General features: G+C 32.2%; 1 protein-coding gene across 1 annotated transcript in view; it reads right to left on the reverse strand.

Annotated features, from left to right (window-relative positions):
- The window catches only part of LOC143917744 (kinesin-like protein CG14535), a 61,785-nt gene that overhangs the window by 21,675 nt on the left and 27,455 nt on the right, over nucleotides 1–12,655 (reverse strand). Inside the window, exon 3 of the mRNA XM_077439324.1 lies at nucleotides 2,223–2,435. Coding sequence (XP_077295450.1) covers nucleotides 2,223–2,435 — 213 coding nt within the window. The remainder of the gene's footprint in view (nucleotides 1–2,222; nucleotides 2,436–12,655) is intronic.

The raw sequence follows: 12,655 nt of genomic DNA on the forward strand, positions 1-12,655 counted from the left end.
GCAGTAATTCCGTTTGACAAACTACAACAGCGACCAAGTTTGATTGGATTGTCCCAATCTATTTAGTGAAACTTGTTAATCGGGTGTAAGCAGTGGCGGGCGGGTCGGCTTGTTTTTGAGTGAAACATTCATTTGTCGTGCTGATGATAAATCCCCAGATTTACACGGTGTTCGCTTTGGAGGCGGTCAAGGAAAAGTATATTGATATTATATTCCACGCATAATAAGTTTAGATTAGAAAAAAATGCTCTGTAGACTAGAAACGATACGCAATGCTATGAATAACTTTTTTTACAAGGCTCTTTTTAGTTTTACTTCGCCTTTTGGTCTGTCACTTTTTTCTACATGCTTCCGATCGGTTTGAAACTTTGCTATTTTTATATACCTCCTTTACGTTTCACATGGATTTCGTGTCAGTGGTCATTTTTATCTCTTATCCGATCGTTTTCATACTTTGCCATATTGCTCATTTTGGTCATCAATACACGTTAATGTTTTAAACGCGTTTTAAACACGCGGAAAGTAAATCTTCCTGACGTTTAATAAGCGTTCGTCCCGTATCTTCCAACCTGTTCGCCTTGATATGGCGATATAAGATTTTAATTGTTTAAACGCCTATAATTCACTCTATATTTTATGAAATTTGCTCTTTTGGTTCTCGTTATCTCTAATATATAAATATTTATAGTTTTAACTCTCATATGTATGTATATATAAATTTCAAATTTAGCGTGTAGCTTCTTTTAATACACGATATATATTGATTTTTGGCCAAATATGTCAGATTTGACATTTCACGGCTAAAAGTATATCTCTTCACTGGGTTTCATCTGCGAGATAAGTATTCAATAATAAGTTATGTTGTATCTAATTGTTAATATGATTTACAATAAGCTTACATACATACATCACATTATTTTTAGTGATCAGCTGATTTTGCGTGGTTTGGTCACAGATAGAAATTTAAATTGCTCGCGCTAGTTCAATGGTGATAAATAATCATAATACATTTAAGAATCCAAAAATTTTGGAGACGCCGACAGCCCAATAAGTAGCCTTGTTTTTATTTTTATTTTTTTTACATTGATATATCCCAGGAAGGCTTGACAGGAAGACTTCAATGCGCCTTCCTGAATAATTAATTACAAACAATGCAGTATTTTATTATTACATAAATCACTGTATTTCCAGAAGCTGAAGAGCACGAAGTAACAATGAATGAATTAATTAATTACAGAATTAATTCATTGAGACATCTATGGATTTAGATTTTGTACAAATTATACACACAATAAATACAGAAGTTTTGTGACAGCAGGAAAGATGATATTTTGCCAATTTTGAGGAACCGTTTCAACGATGATCAGATAAAATTGACAAACTCTATTAAGAAACGATCGATTTGGAGTCACAAATACCCCCAAATCTAACCAGCAGTGTGGCGGATCGAACCCATTGATCACTTGGTGCTAGCTAAACATACACGCTACCACTAACCCATACCGTTGGCTATTATATATTTGATTTTCCACCACCCATTCGTTTTGTCAGATTTTAATTATTTAAACTATTGATGAGTGTTGAATTCTTTCGTACTTGATGTCACGGGTTCGATTCCCACTAAGAGTCTCGTTGTTGGCCAGACCTTGATTTGTCGAGGTCAATCGTTTCTTATCAGAATTTGCCAATTTTTCTGATTTTCATTGAAACGATTCCTGTAAAATTGGGTTTTCCTTCCCAATATTCTGTTTCAAACCATGTTATTATATTTACAATTTTCTATTGCAAACCATTATTGTTATATCTCAGGTTTCGTCAGATTTATCACCATAGATGTGTCTGTGATTGTTTATCGAATGTTAAAATTCTTATTGTTACATGAAAAATGTTATTAATCGTATTTATACGATGTTTGTAATATCTGACCATAGATGTCAGGTATTGTTTCGATTTACATGTGTATGTATGTAATAATTATGTATTTAGATGTCTCGTTTATTATGAGTTGACATTATCTTGTAATTATCATTATCATTATCTTGTTTATTATTATCTTGTAATAAATTAGCCATAGTGACGACCTGGAGCTAATCTGTAAGGTCACTATGGCGAAATTGTAAAAAATAAATAAATAATGCATTATATGCTAACCACTGGTATATTCCATAAATCATATAAGTTGAAACAAGTTCCATTTCATAATATTTAAAATGAAAACAAACCTGTGAATCTTCATGAGAGAACATTGCATCGAAAGCGAACATTTTCGGTGCTGCTACGCCGACTTTCCTATCATCTGGAGCCGTAGAAGCTGCTTCACACAGTGTCGGATCGTAGAGGGTGACTTGTTTCTTCCGTTTGTCCAAACTGAAGAATTGTGTTACACCAGGGGGTGGTTCTGCAATTGGAGAAGCCACCCGCAACATAACTTTCACCTGAAAATAAAAAAAAATAAAAAGTTAACAACCGTTCAACTAGTAAATAGATAGTTCTAACGTATAAATGAATATATGTATGATTATAGTAGGGCATTATTGTGGTATGCCGAGCTCGTTCGCTCATTAGCTGATTGGCAAATATCGTTAATTGACCAAGTCGAGTCTCAGAGGGCCTCTCCACCGACGAGAATTAGTTTGGCAGGAAAACGGTAGGCTGAATAACATGGACCATTAATTGGAACAATTGCGGAGGATCGGTCGTTGTTAGTGTGCTGCTACCTGATTATTTATACCTTCCTGACTGTGTTATCAGCCACCGTTAGCCCATTATACCGGATGCTAAACATAGGATCGAATATCGAGATAAATTCACTAGGTAGATATTTCGAACAATGTAATAAAATAACCATAGCGACAAGAGGATAATATTACGTAGATATGTACATATGTACGTATAATTTGATAATCTGACAGTAATTTTTAGTACGTAGCATTTTATATGAACGAAGATAGAAATTATAAGTATTTTTTCCGTCATTAAAATTATAATAGTGTTTAAAATCCTAAAATTTTATTAAATACTCCTGAACAATATTTCAAGCATACGAGGATGTATTTTAAAAATTTTATTGGGTAGGTTGTAAGAAAAAAAAATTCGTATAAGAATATTCAAACTGTAATAGTGACTGCAAATTGTAAAAAACTTATATAGTTAGTACATATGTATGTATGTATATGATTGATTGTGATTTTATGAGTGGAATTTTGATTACTCTCTTCCATTTGTGCCTCACAGAGATGTTTTTTATTTGCAGTTGGTTCTTATTTATTGGAGCTGGCTATAAGTGCAAGACATTCCTTATGTTATTTTTTATATTTGAAATTTTTACGTTATTAATTGCTATGGGTTTTTTATGATTATGTATAAATGTATTTTTGTCTGTGTATATACATATGTTTATATTTATTTTTCTTTCTCTTTTTTCTTTTATAATATATTCCCTTATTTGCTGTTGTTTTTTTTATAATTTGTAACTATTATGCGTTGACGGCAGGATAGTTTTACTTTCGCGTCAGTAAAATCTTAATTACGAATACTATTATTAAGCCTATACGAGACACACACACAGACATTCAATTATATATATATATATATATATATATATATATATATATATATATATATATATATATATATATATATATATATATATATTTATTTATTTATATATATATATATATATATATATATATATATATATATATATATATATATATATATATATATATATATATATATATATATATATATATATATATATATATATAGATAGGTATAATATCAAAATGGAATATTCATATTTTAAAATAAGGACGAAAATAAAATAGACACTGTGGAAAATGGAAGAGCTGTCTTCAATCAAATTTTTTTTCCAATATTTATATTGGTAACGAAACGTGATAATTTGGTTCACCTGGATGATGGCACAGGACCATAAATCTGGGGCGCGCATACCCCCGTAGATAATATCATAAAACATTCGCTGGGATTTAATTTTATGCAAGAATGCCCTCGCGCACAACGGCCGTTTGGATGACAACCCCATTTCTGCACACCCGCCCTCTATATAGAGAGGGGTTTCCGTTTCAAAGTATTTATTCAAACCACCCTTCGTCCACCCCACCCTCCTCCATATTTGATTTGTGCATCGCACATTTTTAAGTGAGCCATTATCGCTGTCGAAACTTTCCACGTGTATTATAAACGTACACACGTAGGTACATATGTGGAAAATGTGATGTTGGAAAACAGCAGCATCCCTACGAAACGTCACTACGGCCGACGTGACGGGAGGTAGGGGTATTTTTCATTCGAATGAGAAAATCCATTAAAAGTTCAGTGCCAACAAAGCCATCAATTCGGTAATCTCATCAAACGGACGATCCATCACAATTACCGGGTTCGTATTAATCGCCCGTTTGGACAGTTATCCATTCGTTGGCCGAACAGCCACTGACAATTTTAGACGCGATTTGTGATTTTTGTCATTGAAATTTATTCCGATTCAACTTGTATACATTTCGAAGCATTGTTCAATGTTTAAATGGAAAATTTTGCGGCGAATTTGAATAAATACGCGCATGTATTTGAGCTCACTCGGATAACACGTCACTGTGATACGTATTCGAATATCATGCTTGATTATATGAAATTCAAAACTTTACCTAATTATTAATTTATAAATATCATAAGCTGAATATGTTAGTCTATTTTGTTTTATATCTCACTTATTGTAATGATTATTCTTATTTTTTATAAATATATGTGAGAAAAGTAGTTTGGTACTGAGGGAAAAAATGTAGAAACGTATAGCGGATTGAAAATTATAGGAAATAATGAAAGTATGTTTTACATATATTTTTGATATGATAATATAATATTCCAGTGTAAAATTTACGCTGAAAATCATGAAAGATATATTTAATAATAGCAAATGATTGACATATGTAACACATGAGTGAGAAATATGAATAAGTTGGTGTATATATATTATATCTAAAGTGGACCAAATGAAATAACTGAAATGGTATTAGACAAGTGTTTTAGGGCTTCATGATTATCATCATCAATATCATTTACAGCCGTTCGATTAAAGTCTCTCCAACTCGCTTCCACTCGTCTCTGTTTTGGGCATCATCTCATCACCTCTCATACATTTTTCAGATTTCATCCACCCATCTTCCTTCCATAGTCATTTCGATTTCGGTATTTTTCGTCTCAACAAAATTCGCAAATTGAAATGAGCATGCAGCCGCGTCGTTTGCAGCGATTTGTAGCAAATCCATATGTTCATATGTATGTATACTCAAACTCAAAATAAAATAAAATTATATCGCGCTAATATTACCATTATTTACCTATGCTTCACCTGTATGGAATAACGCCTTCTTAATTGAGAAAAAAGTTCAGATATTATATTTGAAAACAAAAATACATAGAGTTGTGGGACTCTTCTATTATGTTCTTTTAAATTCTAATGGTTCTTTTCAATTTAGAAGTACGTGGTATGTAGAACAGTCAATTTTATAACCTATAGTAAGTAATTCATATCATATGTAGATTCATAGCGTTTGTTTCCAAGCTCCAAATAATACAAAATAAATCCCTAAAAATAATTTATAATACACCCATATATACTAACTTAAAAAAACTGCATGCCATAAATAATATTCCGTTTGTTACAGACATTACTAACAAACTAACCAGTAGATTCTATGACAGAATCACTAATAACCATACTTACACACTTGTGAAGAGTCAAGGTGATTACAACAAAATGTCTATACCCTTCAGGTATAAACACAGATTACCTAAACACAATCTGCTTTAGGTCATCGACTTTAGAGAGTCTTTGATTGATATTATGTATGTTTTAGTTGTATTATGAACATTTATAAGGATTGTAAATAGGTTTTTGAGCTCTTATTCCTATTATGCTGTAGATTAACATTAGAATAATATAATACTATGATTACTAACCAAATTAAAATAAATTGTAAAATAGAAAATGATCAGTAGATCAATAGCTATTAAAATAGATATCAGATGTATTGTGTACATAATTTCGTAATAATAAAAAAGCATTTAAAAATCAAAAAAAAATTTAAACTATATTTTAAACTCTCTCTCTCTCATTTTCCATAGTATAAAGTTTATTGATTCTAGAATAAAATAGAAAAGTCATACTATATCATTAGATATATGCAAACATATTCCATCTACAGATAAAATATGCTTGAATCACGCATTGATTCATTGTTCCGTGAACTATAAAACCACCCATACTCCAAAACATACACAGAGAACGAAACGAACGACCGTCGTAGACGCATCATCGGACATAAAAAAATCTACTCCCTCTCAGTTTCATAGGAAAAATGACGGCTGTTTTAATAAGTACAGACAGTGTAAAAATCCGAGGGGCGGAAGATATCTACGCCGTAGACTTGTTCCACTGTGACGAAGCACGAGTAATCTTCTTCCCTACGCACTTTTTATATACACGAAAAAATTTTACGACACTCTCTCATGCGTTGCGGCATAGTAAAATTTATATTGCGAAATTACAACGACATAGCGCAGTTGTAAAACGGCGACAAAGTCTACGCACAAAGTGCATATCAATTTTTTGAACATGCGCGACGTATTTTTCACCCCCGAGTGATCTAATCAATCATCTCGTAATTCGAATCGATCATTTTGTCGCCGAGCTTTGATGTATGTTTCGAAGGTAAGAGCGTGCGCTTTCTTCGGCACAGGTAAGGGAGACAGATGTCGGAAAATTGTTTTGAGTTTTTCACTTTTCACGTCACACGTACTCTCCTCATAACACTGGTGAGGTCTCTCTCTCTCTCGCTGTCTCTCTCTCGTCGTTTGCGAGAGTAAGTATCATAGATCGTATTAACTTTGTGAAGAACGGGACATAAATCATAGCCGCGTATTTCCACCCTCTTAGTGCAACGTGCTACGCTCGCAATAAAACAGGTACGCCGGTAATAAACCGACAGGTGAGGAACGACTTCGGTTAAATCATACTAACGAGAGCTAATGCTATGCATGTTTGCGCAATGTAAATTATATTATCAATTGATATATTTAATTGAATAATGAAGTTCAGTATATATTAATTGAATGCAATAATCTCTAGTACATATATGAAGATAAAGGTTTCTTTATTAGATTACTAGCTGAAACCAGCATGCATTGAAATGCCACTATAACGCATGCAGTTCCCGTTCCCGTTTCTCGATGTGTTTCGATAAGTCAATGTTTCAGTTTAAAATTAATACTTAAAATCAAATTACATTACAGTAATTATACTAACACACTTGTGAATAGTCTCGGTTATTACAACAAAATGTCTATACCCTTCAGGTATAAACACAGATTACCTAAACACAATCTGTTTTAGGTCATCGACTTTAGAGAGTCTTTAATTAATATTATGTATTAGATGTATTATGAGCATTTATTAGAATTGTAAATTATACCTATAAAGTTGTTCGGGGGTGGCGAGAATACACGTTGAATAACCAGCTGTCACCCCATCAATCTAACAGAAGATTCTGTATTTTAATTACTTCTTTAATGATTAAATTCCTCTATGGTCGTGTCGAAGATAAATATTTGCCTACTTTAATGACAGTAAACCCTCATATGTCGGTAACATATCAAAGAATAGTGGCTCAAAATAAGCTCATAATTTTTGCGGTGCCAACAAACATTTAGCAATACCAATAAATCGAAATGAAAAATTACTCACTTAGTATCACGGCAGGTTAGGAATAAGATGTATTTTCGAATGGATGTATTTTTCTAAAATTCCTACAATAACAACCTTCAGCAGTGAGCCGTGTATCTTTCCATTAGGAAGATTAATGTATGCGTTCTCAGAGTTTGAACAGAATAATTAAGACAATAGTTTTCCACCATGTATAAGTACATACAACTAAAATTATATAATCCCACTCTAGTTAATACAAACGATTTGATTAATAACTCATCCGCTAACCCAATTCAGCCAGATTTGATTTATCGCTCTCCATATCTCCGTTTATATCGTAATCAAAGACACCGCATAAGGTTAAGACATCGTTTTCGGCGAATAGTGACATTTGAAAAGGTCGAGATTTTGTCGCACAACCCTCCTAGGCGCAGTTTAGTTACGACTAGGGGGTGGGGTGGGTTAGGGGTTGTGTAGAGCACTTCCTATTCTCCCTCGAGCGGAATTGTCGTATTTTAAAACGGTGGCGCATAAAAACGGGATTGTAATAATATTAAGCAGAGAAGACGAGCCGTTTTCTCACATCGCTTCAGGCTATAAGTATGTACATTCATATTATACGAGAACTCGCGAGATATAATATTACCACCGGGTGAGGTGTATAAAGCCGTTCGCGACAGGGATGTGGAGTCGGAGTCGGAGTCACTGACTCTATCCTAGTCTATCGACTCATTTTCTGGAATAAACACTCTTACGCCTAATGAGTCATTTCATATTTTAATTTATTTGATCAAACTATTTTGATTCTATTTATTATTGTCAAACTTAATATGGATATATGTATACTATGAATTTTTTTAAATCAAATTTTATGTGATCAAACTCTTGAATTATTCATAATGTAATCAAACTTTATTTAATCACAATTAACATTATTTAAATTCAACATAATGTTATCAATATATGTATTTATTATATAGTACAAAATATGTATTATTATTGTAATTAATCTTAATGTATTCAAAAAACATTATCAAAATGTAAGTTGTCATATTTTATTTAATTTAACCACAATATGTGATTAAATCCAATTATTCCTAAATATCCAAATCATTGAAGTTTGCAGAATTAAAAAAGTTTTTTATTAACATCACTGAATTCGTTTCATATTTGTGTTTAAATTGAAAAATTTACTATATATTTGTATATCATACATATTTTAATGTATGTATTTTTTTACAAGCTTTTTATCAACATCATGTCCGTCAAAATTTTTTGATCGGATTTTGAACCACTCTTCAGATCGCTTTGATTTTTTAATAAAATTATGTATTTTTATATAAAATATGTGTTATTAAGTTTCCGAAAATTGAGTATCGTTTAATTTGTCTCTATTTATGTATTACATTTTCCTAATATAATATTTATTTATTTAAAGTTTGGACCATTGTAGCATTACAGGAATTCCTAATGCACCACAATGGTCACAAATATAACAGAAAAGAAAAGAAACTAAATAATAAATAAAGAAATTAGACATAACAAAAACAAAACATATACATATATACACAAACAACTAATAATAATAATAATTACAAATTATAAAAAAAACAGCAAAGAAGGGAATGTCTTATAAAAGAAAAAAGAGAAAGAAAAATAAATATATAAACATATGTATTTACACAGACAAAAATACATTTATGTATGTATGTGTATCGATTGTATATTGAATTGTTTTCAGAATCATCTTGGTCCAATCTACATAAACATTTCTGACTGTTTGTACACAACATCCCTGACTCGCACCCCCCATCCCCTCCCCCCACGGATGAAGTAAAGCGGAAAAATCACTCCCGTAATATATGTATGTACATACACATAATAGAATACGTGTATTTTGGAACAGACTAAGCGACAGGAGTGCGAACGGTTTTTACGACGTACACGTAGTACGTCACTTTTATTGCGAACGTGAAAAATCGAGATAAATTTTCCATTTGTCGTAGGTAGTATGTGGGGGCTGGGGGTGGGTGGTGTGGGTCGGCCGGCCGCTATTGCATAAAGCTCCACCCACTTAAGGTTTGCAAACGGTGGCGGAGGTGCGGCTCCTCGAGTGCCCTAAACTGCCGCCCTGGAGCCGGAATTGCGACACAAAGGGCCGTGCCGGATGAGGATGCAGGCTGTGGCTGCCTCCCGACCCGACTGGCCCATCACCAACGTCTTCACGATGCGGTTGCACCGTGCACTCATTGCTGCTCGACTACATATGTATATGTACATATGTACAACATAAGTTTTCTAGACAATTTTTTTATATACACATGTATGTATGTATGTATATGTTTGTGTATTTTTCAAATATGTCACAGTGTCACTCTAAATCAACACTATTACTAACTGTGTATGATAATTTATATATTTCGATGATGCCATTACGGGTTGCCCCTGAGTTTATGGTTTAGAACCTATGGTTTTTTAATTCTTTTTATTATTACTAAATTATGTTCACAATACATCTTATATATATTTTAATGGCCACTGATCTACTGATCATTTTCTATTTTATAATTTTAAATTAATTTTGTTAATAATCATAGTATTATATTATTCTAATGTTAATGTACAGCATAATAGGAAAAATAGCTCAAAAACCTATTTACAATTCTTATAAATGCTCATAATATTAATTAAAGACTTTTTAAAGTCGACGATCTAAAGCAGATTGAGTTTAGGTAATCTGTGTTTATACCTGAAGGGTATATGTATTTGTTGTCACCTATGGTAATTTGAAATAATATTCAAATAATTTGAGAAAAAAGTAAGTACGATGGTTTTTTTTGTCAATTTTTGATGAAGAACCAGTTCAATGATAAAATCAGATAAATTTATTGGAAACGATTGACATGGAGTCACAAATAGCCAAAGCTGACCAGCAGTACTACAGATATAGTCTGAATAAATTATTTTCAATTAACGTCAACCTAGGATCGAATTCGGGAATTACTTAGTGGTTAGTATTAACGTAACTACAGTGCTATCCCGTTGACTTTCAAACACATTATGCAATGTATGTACATATGTACATACATAGGTGCATATACAGAAAGGAATTACGAACCGTCAAGAAATCGAAATAAGAACCGAAAAATCAAGAAATTCAAATTAGACAACTTCACAAGATAGAGGGAGAGAGAGAGAGGGGGGATGCTGATTTTATTCGAACCATCTGAACAATTAAGTTAGATGAATTGGCAAACTTTTAAAGAACTATTCAGATCTGGCCAGTAGCGATACATATTTATCATTGGGAAAATCGATTGAATTTCGGGAATGCGAGCCCACGACCTTTATACTGGTAAGAAATGTAAGGGGAAGGGGTGGATTTGTCATGAAATAAAATTATGTTTTGAACAATTTTTTTAAAACTATATTTTTAAATGTTTTTATGTAGTATAAGTTTTCATAAAATGTTAGCGGTTGTTTGTTAGTACAATAAGCGATTAAATTTACATAAAGTGAGTACAAGAGTGGCCCTTGTTCTGCATTGAGAAATTAAATTTTATTGGTACTCAAAGTTTCACGATTTCATTTTTATTTTTCTACGGATCTAAAACAAAGATAAAAATTAAAAATATATATTATTCTACATAAAGTCTTTGGAGTTTCATTTTTGTACATAATAATTTATTGAAAATCCTGAGTTTCAAAATTAAATCGTCGTCTTTCAGAATAGTAAATATTTTAATATAAAAAAAAATGAAATGAAATTATGAAACTAAAGATCTCAGTAAAGTAAAATTTCTCGATCTAAATTGAAGGCCGTTATTAATAATAATTATAGTAGATTTTGAATAAATGCAATGGTATTTGATTGTTGTGTCGTAATGCTTGATTGTGACATTGACCTGGAGTCACATATGTATATACATAAGTACATACATATACCGAAGGTATTATATATCAAGTTATAATTTAGAGCTTCAATATCATGATTCAATGAGACAGTGCTCTGATAGACCTATTTCATACCAGTAGAGAGGTCGTGGTTTCGATTCCCAGCCAATTATGATGCTGGCGAGGTCTTATGGTTATTAACAATAAAACAAAAAGAACACAGGTCGACCGTCTCCTGTCAGAATTTTCTGATTTTTCTAGTTTCAAATCGGAGTCCTTCCCTTCAGTTTCTCGCAAATTTGAGTTATTAGGACCTTGACTTTGTTGAATCTTATAAAATGCTACCTACATAATTTTGAATTTGTTGTGTATAATTTTTTTTGGTTGTCCATAGCTGTCTCTATTCCATTCAAAAATTATAAGTACTTATGTACAAAAATAGTCTAGCCATATGTGTAGGGTTGTCAGGCGTCCCGATTAATCGGGATTGTCACCAGTTTTAAGTCCAGTGTCCTGGTGTCCCGAACAAACCTCTTGGGACGCCCAAATGTCCCGGTTTACTACTCAGAATTAACATAAACTATACACAAAATGTCGATTTCTGGACCAGAAAGTCTGGTAAATACTGCAGCAATATTCAACAACGAACTATTTGTCTCTGTCTTATACTTTCTGGAGAACTACGTGTACAAGGGAGACAAAAAATGTGACATCAATCAATTTAAAAAATCAGACATCAATCAATTTATCTTGAATCGATAATTTTCGAACACTCAATGATTCATCACATTCAGACGCAGAATAGACAGAACAGAAAGACCAAAAGACTTCTGTTATTTAGCTAATATTGAATATAAAAAGTTGAAGAAAGAGCACCAAAAACCTTATTAGAATTTTTCACTAATCCTATCAGTGAAGACTATCTTTGGTTTCTTCATTTTAATTGTAGTAATTTTATTTTACATATATTAAAAATAGAAGGATAAAAAATTGTAGATATTCTAAATATTATCACTTCGATTGAAAATATATCTATAG

Source organism: Arctopsyche grandis, chromosome 10 (genome assembly GCF_051622035.1).
Source record: "Arctopsyche grandis isolate Sample6627 chromosome 10, ASM5162203v2, whole genome shotgun sequence".
Lineage (NCBI taxonomy): Eukaryota > Metazoa > Arthropoda > Insecta > Trichoptera > Hydropsychidae > Arctopsyche > Arctopsyche grandis.